Source organism: Rhea americana, unplaced genomic scaffold (genome assembly GCF_003343005.1).
Source record: "Rhea americana isolate MKP2758 unplaced genomic scaffold, rheAme1 scaffold_4, whole genome shotgun sequence".
NCBI classification, from domain to species: domain Eukaryota; kingdom Metazoa; phylum Chordata; class Aves; order Rheiformes; family Rheidae; genus Rhea; species Rhea americana.
This window is the reverse complement of record NW_028186534.1, coordinates 3,810,384-3,830,860: the sequence shown is the minus strand read 5'-3', so window position 1 is coordinate 3,830,860 and position 20,477 is coordinate 3,810,384. Positions and strand designations below refer to the sequence as shown.

General features: G+C 47.6%; 2 protein-coding genes across 3 annotated transcripts in view; one reads left to right on the top strand and one right to left on the bottom strand.

Moving 5' to 3' along the window:
* Positions 1-7,608, top strand: part of PKIG (cAMP-dependent protein kinase inhibitor gamma) — an 18,259-nt gene extending 10,651 nt beyond the window's left edge. For both annotated transcript variants that reach the window (XM_085313982.1, XM_085313981.1), the window contains 2 exons: positions 5,398-5,582; positions 6,680-7,608. In XM_085313982.1, the coding sequence (XP_085170108.1) occupies positions 5,432-5,582; positions 6,680-6,759 (231 nt within the window). In that variant the 5' untranslated portion in view covers positions 5,398-5,431 and the 3' untranslated portion in view covers positions 6,760-7,608. The remainder of the gene's footprint in view (positions 1-5,397; positions 5,583-6,679) is intronic.
* Positions 7,609-9,339: 1,731 nt separating this feature from the next.
* The window catches only part of ADA (adenosine deaminase), a 36,708-nt gene continuing 25,570 nt past the window's right edge, over positions 9,340-20,477 (bottom strand). Inside the window, exons 8-14 of the mRNA XM_085314248.1 lie at positions 19,852-19,967; positions 17,274-17,398; positions 14,322-14,393; positions 13,916-14,017; positions 13,261-13,328; positions 12,614-12,743; positions 9,340-11,150 (exon numbers count right to left, since the gene is read on the bottom strand). Coding sequence (XP_085170374.1) covers positions 11,004-11,150; positions 12,614-12,743; positions 13,261-13,328; positions 13,916-14,017; positions 14,322-14,393; positions 17,274-17,398; positions 19,852-19,967 — 760 coding nt within the window. The 3' untranslated portion in view covers positions 9,340-11,003. The remainder of the gene's footprint in view (positions 11,151-12,613; positions 12,744-13,260; positions 13,329-13,915; positions 14,018-14,321; positions 14,394-17,273; positions 17,399-19,851; positions 19,968-20,477) is intronic.

Here is a 20,477-nt window from a genome sequence, read left to right as displayed (position 1 = left end):
ATCGGCCCGCGGCGGCCGCTCGGGCCTGCCCGCTCCGGCGGGAATGTCTACGCCCGCCGCTAAGCTGCCTCACGCCAGAAAGTGCGGCCGCTGCCAGGCAGAGAGCGGCAGGTCCTGCTCGGCGCGCCAGGGCCCGTGCCTGCGCTGCCGGGCCGGGCTGGGCGGGGAGCGAGGGCCCGAGGACGGCGCGAGGTGAGGGGCAGGCGGCGGGGCAGAGCGGGCCGGGCTCGGCCGAGCCGCGCGGCCTGCCCGGGAGAGCCGGCGGTTTCGCCCGGCCCGGGGGCGGCAGGCGAGGGGCGGGAGAGGCGCTCCTCGGCGCCGGAGCCCAGGGCGGCCTGCGCCCCCAGACCCGCCCCGTCCCGCCCGGTCAGACCTAGCGCCCGGCGGGCCGGCGGCCCCGGGGCTGCGTTTGCTCCGCGCGCGCACAGCTCGAGGCCGAGCGCGAGCCTCCCGCGACGCTTCCGGGCCGTTCGTCCGCTGCTCGCGGTGCTTGCAGCGGGTGTTTGGTCTCGGCCCCTGGGACTGCCCTGCGGAGAAGCAGGTAAGAGGGGAGACGGGCTTCAGCTGCCGAGCTGGCAGGTGCATGGAGAGGGGCGCTGAGCTGACTCAGAGGAAATGCCCTAGTTTCTGGCTCTCCTGCACACCAAAAYGTGGCAGAAACGTTTAACCATTTAAATACCTGCCAGACACCTGCTAAATGGGTAAAATTCAGCCGCCAGTAGGGCTAGTTTGTCTAAACCACAAAATTTCAGAGCCTGAAAGAGCAGAGGCAGCTGCTCCTTCAGCTGCTGTATGAGTCCCCTAAAAAATGTGAGCTCCAAAAGCCAAATCCAAACCAGTGGAAGTGAGACTATCACAATTCCAGATTTTCTATCTCATTCCGGTCCTCACAAAGCACTGAGGAAAAATAAATACAGACCAAAGAGCAGGTTTGGCAGAGCAAGATTATTTCGGCAAGGCAAGTAAGCAGAGAAGGTGCCCTGGAAGTACTTGCACGCTGCATTTTAACGTGCTGCTGAAACCGAATGCGCACTTACTCCGGGAACGCCTGGCGAGAGCTTGCAGATTCCTCCGTCCCCTGTCGGCCCAYGGGAATACGAAAAACAGAAGGTGAGAAGCTGGCTAGTGAAACATGGCACTTTCTGCATGCCACTACCATGGGTGAATGACTGCCCACAGTGACGCAGTTTCGCATTGAACTACGTGGGTAAGAGGGRAATTGGTTCCTCTCTTGTCACTGATGTGTTAAAAAAGGTTTCCAATGACTAAAACCTACTGTTCTGCTMTGCACTTGCCTGGAAACACGGAAATGCTCTTTGAAAAATCAAGTCTTACACACGCACAAAAAAAAGAGGTGACAGCTCCGACCACCTGCTCAGCAGAACGGTTTCCCTGCGACAGAARGGCCAGACCCTCTGCCAGCAGGGCAGGGATCTGCCCGCAAGGCTTCTGAGGGCTGCCCACCTTGAAAAATCTTGCAGGAATTGTACAGATTCAACAGCAGCTTTGCTCAAAATCTGTCCCTCTCCATCTCTTCACAGTGGGCTCCTAAGGCACAAAGGTCCCAGCAATGGAAACTAAATCAAACGCGCCATCTCCTGGCCAGCACCCAAACCTGCACACATGCCTTTTATTTATTTATTTATTTATTTATTTATTTGAAAATTCCCTTCTTTTTCCCACATGGTAGGACAGTCAGTCATTTGGCATGGAACTGCTGCAGTTAACTGGACCTACCTATGACAGGTACACTAAGCAACACTGGGAAAAGGTTTCATCCCATGGGCTTGTTGGCTGCTGCCCCTGATATGCAGAATTCACCCTTAAGCCCAGGCAGTGCAGGCCAGTGCAAAGGCAGGAGGGACCCTGTTCAACCCACATCTGAACCGGTTGCACCTTGGGGAGATAGACACATGCTTGCATGGCCTGCTCTTGCAGAAGCTTCCCAATTCCAGCATGTGATGTTTCTCTGGCTGCTACTGCACAGCTCTTAAGGCAATGGGGATGCCTGGGAAGCTGTAGGAGACAGGCTGACCATGGGCACGCTCTAACAGAGCCAAGGGCCTGAATCCACAGGCTTTCCCAGGCTCTCCTCTTCCTCATTCAGTCATTCTTGCTTGTAGATTTGTTTCCTCTGCCCTCTCTAATCTTGATTTCAGCTGCAGACACATCAGCATTGCTAAGTGTGCAACCAAAAAAGACTCAGCAGCTGTGGAGGGTCAACAGCCTCTGGGTCCCAATGAGCTGAGAATAAGACTTGGCAAGGAGCAACAGATGCTGACCTGTCACAAGGAAAGGCATTTCACTCACTGAGGACAGCCAGCTTGCCACATCCAGACTGGGCACAGTTTCCTGGGAAGGACAGGCCTGCTGAAGAAAGGAAGATGAAAGAAGGAACAACAGTTGGGATCTCTTTCTGGGGTGAAACTGCAGCTCTTCCCCTTGCTCAGCTGAACACGTTAGGCAGGTGCTGAGCCCTGAGAAGAGGAGGACATTTGCAAGGACTGGATTTCAAGAAGCAAGTTCTTGGGGGAGGTCTGCAGCTGGCCAAGTCCCACATCTTACCAGTGAGCTGATGCTAGCATTAGCACCAAAAGAGAAGAGTCACAGAAGCTGCTGAAACATACTGGATTTATGAAAGTTTGAGGGTACTGCACCCTACTAAATCTCAGAACAAGGGGAGATTTTAACCTCTTTTTATCCTGGTTTATCATGCCTTATTCATCGTTTTCTTTCTACCATCATAACGTGAATAAGTTGCTGCATGGTTGCTCCACAAGCTGTGCGTCTGGCATCTTATGTTTGATGCAGGGAAGGAAACATTGGCTTTTAGCATGTGGTAACACTTTGGTTCCTCATGCAGCTCTGAAGTGATACCGGAGTAGCACCAGTCCAGCTTTCACCACCCCCGTGGCACCAGATGGCTTTCCAGCATCTGCAAATAAGCATCTAAGAGAGATGCTTCAGCCAAGACTGGCCACTCCTCTGCTGGCTAAATGCATATCCAGTGCTTGTTGGTAATCCGTGCAAAGTGCCCAGATCACRCTGGAGCCAGAGCGCTTTCCACTTCCACACTGGGAGGGAATCATTTCTGCTGGCTGCAGGACAAGGTTGTAGGATGGGAGCCCAGCCTCAGCGCTGCTGATGGGACCGCYCCAGCTTCTGGAATGGATTCGGGGCTTACCAAAGCCCAACCAGTTGACGGTGGCCTGCTGTCACTGTGCTGTACACTCCATTCAGGGAGCTCACCAGTCCCCATGGTGTTGCTTTTCCTACTGGCAGGAGCTAGGACTTAGAGGGAAGGATGTACTTGCAAAGCTGAAGGTGAAAGCGCTGTAAAGAGCAGTCAGTTTTTAGTCCTTTTCCATCTCATCAGTCAGGAGTTTCACAACTATTTTTCATTTTTCAAGCCCAAGAAAYACTGTTTCATAGTAGGGCCTGGCCGCAGGGATGTCTGGACTGACACACAATCCTGCTGCTGCCAAAGGCTCCCTGAGCCTGTGAGTTTGCAGCAGAAGCTGCTAATGGGGCAGCACCACCAGCATGTGTTCAGCCCTGCTGAGCGCAGCCCCCACCTGCTCTCCAAGGACAAATGCAGGAGAACAGGCAAGGGCCAGCATGTGCACGGCGTGGGGCTGTCCCTTCCACGAGGGACAAGCAAGCAAGCACAGGCCCAGTCTCAGGGTTTGTCTCCTTTTGTGTGTCTAACTCCCGGCAGGGAGCAGCGTGAACACAGCAGATTTCTGTCAGAAGAGCAACGTTATGCAAGGTTTGTAAAGGAACTAAACAAATTCATCAGCTTCTCGTGGGACATTAACGCAAAGATACAAAAGCACTGAATGGCATGAAGTTGGGTTTTTTTTGTTGTTTTTTGGTTTTTTTTTGTTTTTGGACACCAGCATGTTTCTCATCAGAACTTCCTCCAAGTATTCATGGCATCAGTGGTTAAGGATATTCTTTGTAATAGAGAAAATCAGAGATAAGAAAACTATTAATCTCCAGCTTACATGCAAATAAACAAACTAAATGCCTTGTAAACATGAGAAGGAACCAAGAGCACCAGATTCCCAATGTAAAGGCAGCATGTGATAGCTAGCTCTGTGCCTGGGAGCCAAGATGCTTGTGATATGTTCCCAGAGCTGCTGAGTTCCCTGGACGGTCTGTACTGTACAAATCCTGGCAAGTTAAACCATCAGCTAAAATGAAAACCAACAACATAAATACCARTCAGGCTGAGTTTGCTCGCAGCTTTACTCTCAAGGCTACGAGTGGCCATCTAACCCTTTCTTTGTGCTTGGCATAGAAATAAGGCTCGGGTGAAGGGATCCGAAATCTCATAGAAGGCTTGTTTTTCGCATGGTAGCGCTTACCTCAAATCCGTTTAACTGACCCCTTTTTCAGTTAGGTACATGCATCTGACAAATACGCCAGCTGAGGTCAGGACTGATGCAAAGCCCAAGAACTATAAAATATTCATCTGCCTTCTAGAGCTTTTGCACCAGTATCCATTTGAGGCTCTGATCATTTCTGCTTACAAATTCAGGCTGCCTCAACCGTTGCGCCCTCAGGGCAAAGAGCCAAAATTGGCCTCCATCCAAAGCTGCTGTGGCAGTTTGAGGAAGACTGGGGGGGGGGAGGGTCTTGGGGCAATGCTGACATCAAACTGGCACTCAAGGCTTTACAATTAAGAGACCCTGCATGCCCTCCTCTGTGCCAGGTAAATCGCCTGCCACAGCACACCGCATCCCAGGGATTTCAGTTTTGCTACTGCCTCTGCTCACGTGTTCAAAAGTGACTATGGGTAAGGCAAGTGCTGTGCCTTTAACCCCGGGCAGCCGGGCACAAGGAGGGAGAAGCGAAGTGCCTGCGTGCCAGCGAGCTGGGCGCTGCAGTCGGAGCAGAGCAGCAGCAAGGACAGGGCGCCGCAGGAAGTTCCCCCCAGACTCGTGTCTCATTTACTCCGTCTCCACTCACTCACTGCACAGCAAAGCTGGCAGCAGCAGAGCGAATGCTTTTTCTGAATAAAAGGCCTTGGCTGTTGCTGTGGTCTTGTAACTCCTAAGGGAGAAGGCTAAAAAGTAAAAAGGAGACACGAATGTCTTGTCTGCCTGGCTTCTGAATGGGGAAGGCAGAATAAGGGCCAAAAATGCTGCTGAGATGGATCTCTCCTATCTACCTGCTCTCACCTGGCACAGTGCAGGTCACCCAACATGACACTCCATGTGATCGAGTTGTTATCTGAGATTTCAGTAGCTGCCGTTCTAGGACCCAGAGCAGAATTACAGCCACTATTTTTTCATGCTGTAATTTAACTCCATAAAGTAATATAACCTGAACAGAGCCATGCACCAAGGACTGCTGAGCATCCTTGACCTCAGAACTGTGTTTTCTCCCCAGGGATTTGCAGGCATATGGAAATGCAAGACCAGCAATGGAGGTAGAGTCCACCACATACACTGACTTTATTTCCTGCGATCGAGCTGGTCGGAGGAACGCTGTCCACGACATCCAAGGAGATGCAACTGCTATCAGCATGCGCAAGCTGACAGGGGACATAAGTGACCTCTCCATCGAAGGAGCAGGTGAGCTGCCACATACACCAGTAAACATAGCTCTTGGAGCCTAGGCCAAAGGGCAAGGCACGGAAGTGCCAGAGGCGAACCTGTGCCTCTTGCTCAGCTGGTACTGGGCCTGTCAGCGATTCTCCCAGACTGAGGGCCCCTTGCAAGGAATGCAGTGGTCCCTGGGCTTCCTGGCCACCAGCACTGCATGCTCCAGGCACTCCTTTGCTAGTCTGGTTTGCAGAGGCACTGTTGTTTAAACAGGACAAGGACTGAGCGATAACATTCCCAGTGCGAATTGCACGTAAGACCTACCGTAGGCTTTTTTGGAGCAGTTTTGTTTTTTGCAAGTTAGCCTTAAATAGTTCCACAGTATTGCAAGTAACAATAGAAATAATTTTAAACACCAATCAACCATGTCCCTGTAGCCCAAACATGGCAGCAACATTGCTCTGCTCAATATATGCTGACCAGCTGACTGGTCAGGAAGCGTAAATCCTCAGCTCAAAGCGTAGGCAAACCATTGAGTCTGTTTTTTTGCTAACGAGAGCCAAAACATACAGCAGATACAAACAGATGCAGAGAGTAAACTTATTTTTAGCCCTTTCTCTTTTACCTCTCTAAGCTACGATCTCTAACTGTAAAAATGCTTTGAAACACGTTACCTCAACTGCACCCCTTTAGCGTCCAAAATAGAGCCAAGCACAAAACAGAGCTCTTCTAACAGAGCAATCTGGCTAACCACCATGATGTTTTAAAAACGTTCCAGGAGCACTTACAAGTAGCATTTACAGTTTAGACAGGAATAGCACATCCCTGCTTTGAAAGGAATTATTGTTGTAGGACTGCTGTATCTACGCACCTTGTGGTCATTTAAAATCCTTGAAGTTCCCTTACAACTCCCAAGGCTCCCTCCCAACATCACCAGCTATTCTGTTTTGAGAAGTGTTTGTACTCTGGATCCATGAAGGGAGAGCTTGATACTCCTAGGTCGAATACCTGGTCACAGGAAGCTCTTCAGCTGGCAGTATGAGTAAAATCAGTCTGTAGCAATTATTGATCACTTCTGTCCTCAGCAGAGTATAACCATGCTTTCTTCCCAATCTTCCCTTCTGCAGAAAGCCAAGCAGATGCCACTTCTTCTGAGAAGGACCCTGGAGCAAGACCAAAGGGGGAGGACAACAGCCCCTCCCCATGACAGCGTGCAAGGGGTGGGATGGGGCAGGAGGAGAGACTTGCTGTAAACCTTAAACAAAAATTTACTATCGAATCTGCAGGCAAAAGCCAGCATGGAACAACAAGTGCTCTGTCAAATGCCTCTGCTGCAACCATTTGGTTCAGAAAGCTGCAGGATACAAGGACTGGCACCTCCAAAAGACTTCTGCTCCTATCCCTAACAACTTAGAACAACACTGCAGTGGTTGTAGTGAAATGAGCCATTCTCAAGATGCCTTAGCTGCAATTTTCCTCTATAGGAAAACACATTTTCAGTAATAATATACACAGACTTTCCTGTCCAAGGTACCTTCTTTCTTCATAAATTTAGACTATTATTTATTCTCTGTTTCCATAAGTTAGGAACTTAGATTTTGGGGTTTTCTAAGCATCACCCTCATTTTGCATCTTAGATCTGAACTGGCCTCTGGACTGTCCATGTAGCCCCTAGTCACAGCAGGCAGTGGGAGAGGGACCTGGCCAGTCCCGCTGCATTCATGTCAAGCAACACTCACCTGTGCTGCTGCCGCTTAGCAAACAGAAAAGGACCAAAGTGCAGACATGTGGATGAACTCCACCTACAGACCCAGCAGCATCAGCCACAGGCATCTTTTTCTTTGGGTTTTAGCATTTTAAGGTATTGTTAAGGGGAGGGGAAAAAAATTGCTGTTTTGACTGTTGAAATTGAGGCTTACTCATGCAAGCTGTTAGCTGAGAAATGTTTGTCTCTGGAAAAATCTCACCCCATTCTCTTTTAGGAGACATGTTTTGTGTTAAAGATGGTTTGATAAAACTATATAAGCTGTTGGAATAAATAACACACAGCCTTTAAGTATTGAAGTTGAAGGTGTTTTTCTGCCTGGATCTCTCTTCCTCCATTTTGCCTTATAACAGGTTGAGCTGCATGGAGGTTACACCAGCTTATGCTAAAGAAATATAGGGAGCTGTGATAGAAGAGTCCCTTCTGTTTGGCTCCACGAAACCTCCCGATGTCTGCAGCATCCCATTGGAAGCAGATCTAAAGCCAGGTGCAGAGAATGCTGAAAGTTGGCCTCAACTTTCCGCAGCTTTGCTGCAAGGCAGCTCTTTTATCACAGGTGTTTAATTTACATGTCAGAGCGCTGCTCCTCCACGTTACTACCCTTAGGCTTAGGGCATGGCAGAGTGGCTGGAGTGGCCTGTGAAAGTGGTGCTGGTGAGAAGAGGTGTCCTCTTGCTCTGGAGGAACACAGCTCAAGGACAGCAGTACAATTCCCAACCCCAAAGAGAAACAATTCARCCAGAGCTTTGGAAGACTATTGCAGTGCAGCTGGGATCTACTGCTGAAGCAGTTGGACAGACTGAGGCAGGGGCCAGCAGAGCTTGCCTGAAAAATATTCTCTAATAGTGACACAAGGACAAACATCTCCTTGACAGCCAAGGAAAGAACAGTATGTTACAAGTTTGAGACTTATCAAAGAAAACAATGCCATAAATAAGCAGAGGAGTTGCTGCCAGAGGGAGAATTGTCTGTGGGTCTCTCAGAAGTGATGGCTGCAGAGCCAGGACAGAGATGTATATAGTTCTGTGCTTCAGAGGAAACAAGAATTTGGCAGCTGGGTAGATGTTACATCTGCTTTTTTGGCAACTACAAACAAACTCAGCTCCTTGAGCTGCTGGATACTATTGCCACTCAGTTCCCAATCATCATCCAAAAGCCTGCTCCCACTTCCCCACACTCAGGGACAAAACAGCAGGTACCTCCTTGTCTTGGCTGACTGCACAGTTTGGTTTTCAAGCCCCACTTCCAGCTCTCCTCACTTCCACTAAGCAGTATTTTTGGCTCACACAAAAGAAGGAAGCTGAAAGGCAGCGCAGAGGGACTATGTATCACACAAGACCAAGGAGTCAAGCACAGGCTAATCTTAGGTCTCCCTGCTCAGAATGTGTCTGCTCCAAAATTATATTTAGCCAGGACATTAGTGACCTGTTTGCCAGCTAGCCTTAGAGGACAGGCGAGAGGCATCAGGTTTCCCCTGCAAAAGAGCGCAGTCAGCTGCCACCACTGATTGTGCTGAGAGACCAAGGGCATCAGATTAATCCAGTAACATCCTGACTTGCAAAGTTGCTGACCACACAGATGCTCTGAGCCTTTGATTTCAGTGGAAAATACAAGCATTCAGGACCTCCCCAAACTAACCATACACTAAATATCAAAAAGCCTTTCAGAAACCATCTCCTGCCAGTCAACAGAAGTCTAACAACTATGCAACTCAGAGATTTGTACCACTTCTGACTCTTGGTATCAAACTATTGTCCAATATATTGTCCAATTGCATCAATTAGTGCATTTAGCAAGTCCAGTAAGGGAATGCACATTATCTTCTCCCTTACTCGCCCAGCATTAACTTTCAAAGCGTTCTGGCTAGGTAAAAGGAGAAGGTAGGAACTGGATTGCCAAAGCACTGTATCACACCTAGTTATCACCCTCTTGCCATACCAGGAGTATGACGAGTCACATCGCAGATCATAGGCCACAATTCCAAACAGTGTTCCTTGAACAGAGAGGCAAGAAAAATTCTATGTTAATATCAATTTGTTATTTTATTAAACAGGATTAACAATCAACTATCCAGAATCCAAACACACAACTGTTCTTCAAAAACAACTTTTGGAGAAAAATTATCCAAAACACCTGGGCCTAATAGCAACCACATTCTTAAAAGTGATGACTTATCATTTGCTTTATAAAAGTAACAAATTCATTCACTCTCTCATATCTATATATACATATAGGTGTATATATGCACCATGTATTTCAGAGATGAGTATTTCACTCATTTTAGAGGACAAATATGGAAGCCCCAAAACAATGGAAGTATTCCCAGCACTAGATCACTGCTGGTCAAGACTGCAGCAGTCAGTCTTGGACACTATCTGTGGTAACGGTGACCACAGCTCTTTGTCAAAGGCAACTTTTGGTACAGTATCTTTGGAGTATGCATCTTTGCAGACACCTGAGATATTAAAGCACACCACACACCTACATTCCCTCCTCAAACATGTTGAGGGGGTCTTTGACAGTAGAAAAAATACAGGCTTTTCTCTGGAGACATAGCTCTATTACATATCAAATTAAAACACTGTAATGCACCAAATATGTTTAGGAATTTTGGTGAATATTTCCTGATAAATTCGTCACTAAACTGAAGATCTGACTTCTAGCCAGTGCTGTGGTTACATGAGAGAAGCAATTCAGATGAATACTGAGTCAGTATTTGATATTGGGCCCTAGCTCATTAATTCACTCATTTAGTTTTAACGGTACCTAAGGATTAGCTCAAGTCAGGAAGAGGGCAGCATGGTTAAACTGGCATCAATCACATGTTTGTAAGTCCTAAGCAAAGATACAGGAAGAGCAGAATGCAGCTCACAGGAATTCTCCAGGCTGAGTATAGAACTGGGGGAAGTCCCAGAACACAGGTTTTGGCCCAAAATGGTAAACGTATGCTTCCGTGTCCTATGCATGCACGAGCATGTTCATGGGCTGCTAAGCACAGCTGGAGCCCTGAGCTCAAGGTTTGTTCTTCTGTGGCAGTGGCATTGTAAGGCCTGATACACAGAGCTCCTTATCCAAGAAAGGATGAAACAAACAAGGAAAAAAAACATATTTTTTTAAATGCCCTTCAGACCTGTGTACCAGTAAGTGTGCCAACTTCTGGCCTGTTCATGATCCAGTCTTGTTAGTACAAGGTAAATAGTGCTGTAGACAAACTTTCCTGTCTGCATTGCTGGGAATAAACCTCTGTTTTTGAATTGCCTACTTACTCCCTTTCAGGGTTAACTCACTTTTTCCCCTAGAAAGGTAAAAGTTAACCCTGGCCACAGTCACAAGTCAGTTATTTCTGTACTTCAGACAAGGGCTAAGGCAGGTCAAGGGATCACTAAAGTTAAAACAGAGCAAGAAAAAAAAAGAAGAAGAAGTAGAGAAGATTCTTCTGTTCTCATTTACTCAGATAAACTGGCAGATGAAGGGAAGTCAGGCCAGGATGCAGTTTTTGTTTGTTTGTACAACAACAATATAGGAAAMTGGATATCTATTTGGGAGAGATATGGTATGTAGAAGGTGATAGGTGGGATAGATGATAGAAGCCCAATTCTACTTAGGGCCATAAAGGTTAATACAGGGGTACCAGTAATAGAGGCTGACTCTGGGCACCTTCTCCTGGTGCTTCCACCAGCACAGAATCAACCCAGAAGGGCCACTGCTCCGTGCTGGCTGGTAGAGCTGCAGCAAGATGTGCTGGGGACCATGCCGTAGGCTTCATAGAGTGTATTGAGAAGTTCCTGCTTTTCCTTCTCAGGTAAGAAGCTGGACTGAGCTGCATTGATGTTCTGAGGAGTCAGAGGAGGAACAGAAAAGAGACATTTAGACACATCAGACACAAATACATGGTTGTACAGATCCAAACATCTGTCTCTGAGCATCAACAAGAGAGGGAGGGAGCAACATTTCCATTCCTAGATATATTTCCATGGCCTCATTTTACAGGACAACTTCTCTGGCCCACTACTAGCAACAATCCTAAGAGGAAGGAGGCAGGCACAGAAAGGTTTCTGAAGAATCCAGAGTTTTTAAAGATATGCACTTTAGAGCCATTCCTACACTCCAGGCTTCCCTTTGGATATGAGGCCTTTCACAACAGTTGGTGGCAGCAGCCTGATAAACTGCTGCTGTGAAATGCCACCTCACTATGCAATTTAACATGCTCGTTTTTCTTGTGCAGGGACATTTCTTTTATTATACGGAAACAGCCTGGCTTCTGCAAGAGCGAAAAAGGACAGCTGGCAACAAAGCAGCTGGACTCAAGGTGGCAGAGTTCAGAGCTGTCCCCTGCTCCTCCTCCCAGACCCAGAGCGTAAGTCATGTCTATGGGAGAGAGGGACCCTGTTGTTCCTTCAGCAAGAGCTCAGGACAGGACTAATGCTCTCCTGTAAAGTGCATCCTGAATTTCCAATTCCAAAGATTCCCATACAGTAGCTAAGATCATAGATGGTCTATAGAGACATGTTAAGTGAAAGCTATCAAATCAGCACAGCTCTAATGCTAACCAGGAAAGCTTTACTTAGTACCCAGGTAAGACCATAGGACAGGGTAAGTTTTGAGAGTTTGACTTAGCTAAGTGATTAGAGTCAGTTTTTAGGATGTGTCGAGACCATAAATGACTGCATATGCCAAAGCTGAAGCCAACAGTCACTTTGCTTTCAGTTCAGTTGTATGTCAGTCATACTATGACTGTTGCACACTCATGCAATATGTACAAAAACCACAAATGCTTTTGCACATGCTGAATCCTATCTAACTTTTGGGCCAGGCCTTCAAATCACATACCTGCAATTCTAAATCCAGGGGAGGAAAAAAAAAAAAAAAAAAAAAAAGAAGAAGAAGAAGAAAAACAAAGCAACAAGTACCTTCCTTCGCTGCCACTCAGATCTGTCTTGAGGACTGCAGCGGACACTTTGCACTCTAACGTGTTCTCAGTAAAGCCCAAAGCAGTCAGCCCAAGACATATGCAACACCTTTAGAGACCATGCTGCACAAAGCAGCCCTCAGATCCACTTCTGCTCTCTGTGTTTACACCAACCACCTGACTGCATGCCACAGTGCTCCTGGTGTCCTTCTAGCAGCTATCCTCAACTGATGCTTCGTGCTTACAAGAAAAATGCATGATTTTCTTACTTCCAGTGAAAACTCTTCAGTTTACAAAAACAAATAAACAAAAAAAAAAAAAAAAAACCCTTGACTGTTCTGGGCTACACCAGGACATCTGAAGAGCATTCAGCTGAGGCCAACTTACCACTCTCTTGAACTCCTCTTCAGTAAAGCCCATGTACTCCTTTGCTATGCTGTAATCTTTGTCAATACTGGAGTTAAAGATGAGGGGGTCATCGGTGTTTATGGAATAGTTAGCTTGATCCTTCCTAAATCTGTAAAGAAACAGAGTTTAGAATGGGGTAAATATTAGATGTAGCACTGCTCAGACACTTCTCAGGGTAAAAATGCAGTAAAAGAAAAAAACAGCAATTGTCCATATAGCTTACATTGCTGGACACAAACATATCGCTCAGCTTGTCTCACCACTGCTCTTCACTGATCTACTTCTTCAGCAGAGCGAGGAGCAGGGTGTCAGGGATGTCTGCTGCTTAGAGGTTCAACCAGCTCAGCTCTCACGCACAAACTAAAGCTAATGCCCAGTATGAAGCAGCTGCAGCTCTGGTTGCCAGCAGCCCCAAGCAGGGCTGCAGTAGGACAGGAAGGCCTCGCACTAGAGGGGCCGCACACTTACTCCAGCTACACTGGATCCCTCTGTGGGGAAGAGCAAGGATGTACCATATTCTTGTAAGTGGTTAGATTTGTATTTCCCTTGCAAAACAATAAAGCAGCTATAAATAACTAGGAGTTGGACGGGTTATGTTAAGATTAAACACCATTTAAATGCCTTACTGTGCTGCTGGGTGTTTCCTAAAGTCTGGAAGACATGCTCCAGTAAGATAACTGGACCAAGGGCAAACCTGTTTATGAGAGTTAAAACAAAGAAAAAAACAGAATCAGCCATATAGATCTGAAATACTGCTGGGTATGTAGGATAGCTAAGCACGCTGATAAAGCAAGATGTCGGTTTACAACAGCTACGTTCACTACTATTCAGCCCATCTCCAAGCTGGCAGGAACATCCCGAGTCACACAGATGTGAGAAATCTACAGCCTCCACTACCGTGAGTGTGCAAGGGCTGGTGGGACATTTCCCATCGTTAGCAAACCACCGGTCTGTGGACCACAGCAAGAAAAACACTGAAACAAGAAGAAAGGGGTGTGGAGGGGAAAGGAATATTTCTCTCTGCTCCACAATTCCTGCGAGCTGGTATGAGCTCCAGGGCTTCATACAGCAAAGATCCCAATATGTCACCAGCTGCCACTGCATTTCTGCTACGGCGCTTTGGGCATCCGAGTTCAACAACAGTATTGTTGCAGAGGTGGTCAGCACCTGGGTATCAGGTAGCACCCGGTACTCATGGTTCTCGGATGAAGCACATACCAAGCAAGGGCCGTTCTTCCACTCTGAGGCATCAGCTACCTGGTGCACAAGACACCTCCTTACCTCAAAATGCATCTTTGTTCTCAATAGCTCCTTATAAAGCTCGGGGTCTTCCAGGACATGGTAGCCATGGCCAATGCGCTCAGCCTTCAGGAGGTAAACTGCCTATAGAGCACAGAAAAACACAGCCTCTGAGCACAGGTTGAGCTCCCACCTAGTTTAAGAGGTCCCTGCTCCACCAGGACTGCAGCCCATATATCTGAAATAGCTCCCAGAAGATCCTTTCCTGAGCTGTTGGACCTAGATTTCTGCCTGGGTCGCAGATTTCTGCTCCCTTAGGAATATAGAAAGGACTTGAGCTTCTCCCTCTGCAAAGTACTACTGAGTAAGGGGCTCTTCCCATCTCTGCTGCTTATGTCCCAGCACCCTGCTGATCTCCGCTCTGCCCTGGGCCAGGATCTCCTCTTACCTCCTTGATCCTAGCAGCCGGTCCAGCCTCCCCAGCATGGACAGTTCGATGAATACCACATCTTTCAGCTTCCTGAAAAGTAAGGCAGGAAACATTTCTGTCCAAACACACAAAGCAAGGTCAGCAGACTGCTTTCCACTTTTCCACTGACTACCACCCCGGTGGCACAGCAAGCAAGATCAATAAGGCTCYGGGCTAAGAGCTCCCAAACTGCAGGCTCCACATTCTGTGAGAGCTGCATTCTCCCAAGACTAGGGCTGTGCCGTAGCACAGGCTAGAAGAGGAGAGACCAGTAACATCACAAACAGAGAAGCTTAGAAAGCCTGGTTACCTTCCACACGGAGCCCAGCCAGAATTCTCCAGGGTCTTTTAATAAACACTGAGCTCACTGCTCTCTCCTCTCCAGAAAGGAACAAACTTGAACCTCTCCTTCCTCCACCCACTTGCCTTTATACATGAAACCTGTAGGAATTCTTGACTTCACAACTTCTACCTCTTTGACCAACCACAGCCAAGTCTGACATAAAATTTAAAAGCTACCAGGGTAGAAGGAAAGTGAGCTAACTGCTTGCCTCACTTCCACAAGGGGCTGGAGATAAGCCATTGCAGCCAGCTCTGTGGCTGGGAAGGCTCTGCAGACTCYAGGCAAGGAGGATTTGGCGTGTTTCAGGATGATCTCCATGGCCATCCTGACAAACCCCCAGGGATGCTCCCTCTGCATCCTCACTAGGGACCGTCTGGGCCTTTGGAAGCTGAGCTCCCCCTTGACATGACATCCCAAGCCCAGCAATAGCGAGGCCAGGCTCTGCCTAGGATGCCCCCAGAAGAGCTCTGCACATATCTACCTGCAAGGCAGCCCGTGCTTCCTGAATTCCAGGGAAGACTGATTTTTCCCCAACAGCTGATGTTTTGTCATTTTTATTATTTTAGTAGCAAAATCCCTCTGGCCAAAGCACTGGACAAGGATTAGAGAGAAGACCCACACCAACACTGAGATTTTCTGCTTATTTCCAAGAAATCCTCCTGCCCCCACTCCCAAGACAGCCATCCCTAAATATCCCAACAGGAGTCAGAAGCAGAGATGCAAGGGAAGTGTTGGGAAAAGCACACAGAACACGATCCTTCACGGCTTACCCTCCTGGCTTTCRGAAATCTGACTCCCTGAGCTGTCCCCACTGATTGCATCCAGGAGGGAGCTCATGTGTAATGGCCAGCTACAGACACATCCTCCCCAGAGGGACTTTTTTCAATCCATTTGTATTTTTGGCTTCCATATCATTACATGTTTACAACAAAGACAGCAAAGTACATCTGTATGTTGCGCCACAAACGCTTATTTTTGTGCCTGGCAGCAGCTGCTACCTGACAGCTTCCTTTGGCTTTTCCTCCAAAGATCATTGCCTCCTCTCTTCCTGGACACTGCTGTCTAACTCCTTAGCTGTAAGTTTTTCCTAATCCAGCACCTCCAGTCCTCCCCTACAGCAAGCATTCACAGTCAAGTTTTCACCGTTATCTGTTATTTCCCCTCTAGTGGCAGTCTCCAAAACAAAAGCTCTAAGGCAGAACGTGATCGCCCCAGTAACTCTAGCCCAAAGGAGACATCTGGTCATGTCATCACAAGTCTGTCCAGTTCCCTCAGATCTATTACGCGTCTCACTGAGCACAACAGCTGGACTTTCAGGGACGCACTTCCCTGCCACGTAGGCCACGGGGGGCTGGTGGACTGGAACGGCGTTTCCTTTAGGATCTAAGAGCCTTAATGAGCCACTGGCATAGCAACCTGTATCCTTAAGACTTAGAAGTCTGAGCTGGGTTACCTCAGGCACAGACAAGACAGGATGAAACATCCTGCTAATCAGTTAATAAAACCCTGTTAAGATTCCCACATGCCAGTTTGTAACTGCTCAGTTCATCTTGAATAACACAGCGTAGCAGCACAGACAGACCTTACAGTGACTCCAACTGCTTATACTTTAGAGCAATGAGATTTCAGTATAGTTGGAAGACTGAGAGATGTCAGTCATCACCGTGTCATCCTTCAATGCCTTGCTGCGAGGAATGAGGAAATACCACAGTAAAGACAGCAACATTAAGTATTTACAGGAATTACATAAAAAATACAGGTGTTTGCAGCCAATTAGAAATAATGTTCAGTTCTTCCCCACATCCTCCAGGTTCACATCGATGTTAGGGCCTCCACTGCAGGCTACAGCAGTACGGACCCCAAGAAAGCCCTACCGCTTCAGTCCTGCTCCCTGTTTTCAAACCATGACTCTTTTGAGCAATGATCACCAACCATCTTGCTTCCCACTCATCCACGGGAGCAACTTACATAACCAACAACTCTACAAACTTAAATTCCTACCAGGGAGAGGAGAGAGGCAAAAAGCTTTCCCCTTAAGCTGCTGTAAAGCACTAAGGTCTTGTGAAACCTCAGATTAGATTCCTGGAGTCATTTCAATGCTTGCATTTGAGATGATTAGATAAAGAACTGCAAAGACTYATTCTATATTGTTTAGGTGATTTCCATCAGTTGAAGACTGGAAAGACTAGTCTGCTCCATATTTAGCTGTGGTTTCATAGAGCATGATGAGCAGACTCCATCCAACAGGAGTCAGAGGCACCTCTGCACACTGGAATGCAAGCTCCACGCCCCACGTTTGATACTCAGCTTCACTCAGTGGTAGTGCTCTGAACTTTAGTTCTAATAACATGCTTAAACAATGATGTCTGCAGTTAACCATTTAGAAATATAAACAAAGTAATCCTCCTGCTGTTTAACATAATATTTTTAATAACCACAACAAATTTTTAAGCTGTACCAGCTGTTTGGGGTCTGAATAAAGCGCTGCATGCCCCCTAACCAGGAAGAACTCCCCCTAACTAGGAAGAACTCCCCCTAACCAGGAAGAACTCAGTTATAATTTCTTTGAAGAAGCCTATTTGACAAACCTCATAAGCTTTGCTATGCTCAGAAGAAGCGTCCACCTTCAGTGTCTCATCCCCAGCCAAGTCTATGGCTACTACAGAGTTGTTTTGATACTTCTTACAGAGCTCCACCACCTCCGGAGACCAACCTGGAAAAGACAGCATGAAGATTCAGGAGGAAGCATTCATGAGAGTCATCTCCTGAGCATGTTTCTAAACAAATTTTGGACATACAACTAGAATACTAGACCTATTTTCTTTGGTGTTTTCTAAAATTTGATGGTCAAAATAAGTAGTTAACAAAATCCTAGAAAGATCTGCCATCTGCAGCCAAATAAAAGCTGCACACTGACTAGCCTACTAAAGATCAAAGGGAAGCAAGTACATTTACTGGCTATAAAACTGCTCTCATCATGTTTTTCTCTTCTTTAAAAAGAAAAAAAAAAAAAGATCAGAAGTGGTGACCAACTGCTGCAGTTGGCCCAAGGTAAGCTGAACTGGACAGAGATCACTCTTCAGAACAAGTGCAGTAACATGCTGTGTGGGAGGAATCCCTCAAATCATTCCTGAGCTTTCACACAGTCACAAGCCAGGCAAGAGGAGGGAAAAGGGAAAAAGTGGTATGTCAGAAGTGTTGTATTGTTGAATGATTTGGATTGGAAGAGATCTCTGGAGATCCTCTATAAAATCATCATTAGCCAATGGCAAAGTATGCTAGATTCCCCCAGTCAAGATGATGGATTCTACATCTGGTAGAAAGGAACTGTTTAGCCACCTGGAAAAGTGACCCTTAATGCTCACGAAGTTTTGCAGCTTTATGGCTTCACTGAGAACAAGAGTAGTAAGTGCCCAACCACTGCTTCAGAGTTTTCTCTGATCAGGATAGAGTATGATCACAGAGAAAGGAGATGGCATCTATTAGCTGATACAGCACTTACCCTTAGCAAAAAGGTCAAGAAACAGAGATAAGCTCAGTGTTAATAATTAACAGGCATGTGTTGCACACGTATGATTCCAAAATCATATAACGTATAAGAAAATGCATGCATTTTTATCTTCTTGTTTCATCAGTTTCATACTTGTCAATAAAATAATGGCTCTAACCCAAGAGGTTTAATACGAACCAGTTCCAGCTGGCATTTCTGCCTTTCTATCAATACTTCCTAAATCAAAGGGTGGCTTCTCACTGTGCAGCATGTCCTGAACGCTGACACTAAAGACTCTTGTGTCGAGCACATAACTGACTCCAGGTAAGAGTTTGTGCCCTGGGATCACATTTTCAGATGTTTGCAAGAGCAATTCCTACTGCTGTGCAAGTCCATACTACATATGCAGTTGACTGCTCCAGCCASTTTCTGCATTTACCACTTCTGTGTTTCGAGGAGCTGTAACTGTAGGCACAGGTGTGAAGCATATGAAGTTGTCTAGTTTCTACAAACAAGGAAACAATTCCTTTTCCTAGGAGCTGGAAATCCAAAGGTCAAGTTTTCAAACTATTGTTTGGTGTTGACTGTGCAAGGCTGAATAAAGAAACCACTCTCAAATCTTCCAGTTTCCAGGAATACATTTTTTCAAATTTCTGGAGACAAGTTAACCATGTACCCACTAGCAAATCTTTTCACCATCTACCCTATTAAGCACACCTGAAACCTGTGATGATATGAAGGTTATCTAAAACTTTCATTTATGAAAGGCACTTAGTGTCACACAAACTCATTCTGACTGCATTTTTCCCTAGATAAAAATGTTCCCAGGACACAGCAACCCAGTGAAACATAGGCAACTGTTTTTGCCTATTTTGGATAATAGCGCTAGTTACTGAAGAAGTTCAGAGCTGCTGATTTTATCAAACATACTTAAAATGTAACTTAAATATATTTCACATGTGTTTTGAGCTGAAATCAGCAGAGTTCACTACAGTAATTCTTTGGCTAACCCACCATAAGACCAAATAAGGAGAATACTGTTGTAGGTGCACAATCTCCAGCAGGGAAGGTTTCATTTCTCCAACTCCATAGGATGTGTTAGATTTTATGCTTGTTCCTCCTCCAGTGACCGTTTACTCCCATGCCCTTACCCCATGCAATGTCCTGGATGCTCCGAAAGACCCAAGGAACATGCTGGCAGCCACTACCATTGGCCCAGCAGCTGCTTGCTTTGGCCTCCCCTTTGAAAGCAGCTTCAAGTGGCTTGAGGAAAACCCCTGCCCTTGGGTAGGGAGTGAGGTACTAGCAGAARTTACATCTCCCACGGCAGAGGAAAAGAGAATTCTTTCTGTCTTTAGCATGATCCTTTAGCTAGTTCTTCAGACACCAGCTAGATCTTCAGATAGCCCTCTTCCACATCCAGCTGCCCCTTTCCTCGTAGTCAGAGAGCACAAAGTCCCTGCCTAAGAAAAGCACCTTCATCCCCGGCCCCGTCTCCCCAGCACAAGGAGGGACAGTCACCACTCGCCCACAGCACTGGTCCCACGGGGAAACCAGAGCCACATGACTGGTGCCGTCCCAGCATTTCTGCGGGGACCTGAACCCAAGGGACTTCACACACACCCGACAAGTCAGGAAGGGAGGAGCAGAGCAGCAGGTGGGCTGCAATACGTTACTTGGCATATGGCGCATGCAGCATAGAATAGACCTGACTTTGATGCAGAAATCCCTTTCTCCATCCTGTAGTCCCTGATTAACGAGGCTAACAACTTCATCTGGAGTGAGGTCTCCCCTGCAGGAGGAGGGARAAAGGAGGAAAAAAAAAGAAGTCAGTAGCAGGCCAGTAGAGCAGAGCGTGGGGGAACCGGCACGCAGGAGCTGCAGACCCACCTCGGGGAAAGCCCGGCGTCGCCGGCAGCGCGGCGCGAGCCGCCAGCGCCTCGCACACCGCTCCCTGCCCGGCCTTGCAGGGCGCAAAAGCCTGCGGAGACGTCTCCGGACGGCCCCGCCGCCCTGGCGCCGGAGGCGTCTTCGCAAAACGGGCCCGGCGCGGCTCCCGTTTACCGAGCGCCGGGGCTGGCGGCGCTGCCGAGCAAACCCAGCGCTCGATCGCCGTCCGCGCCGAGGCCGCGCGAAGCCCGCCGCGCCGCGCGGAGCTCGGCGCCGGTTTAACCCAGCCGCGCGGCAGCAGGGATGGCGTGCAGAGGAGGGAGGAGGAGCCGAGCGCGGCGCGGGGAGCCCGCGCGAGGCAAGCTGGAGCTCGGGCGCGCGCCGGCTTCCGCCAAGAGCTCAGGCGCAGCTG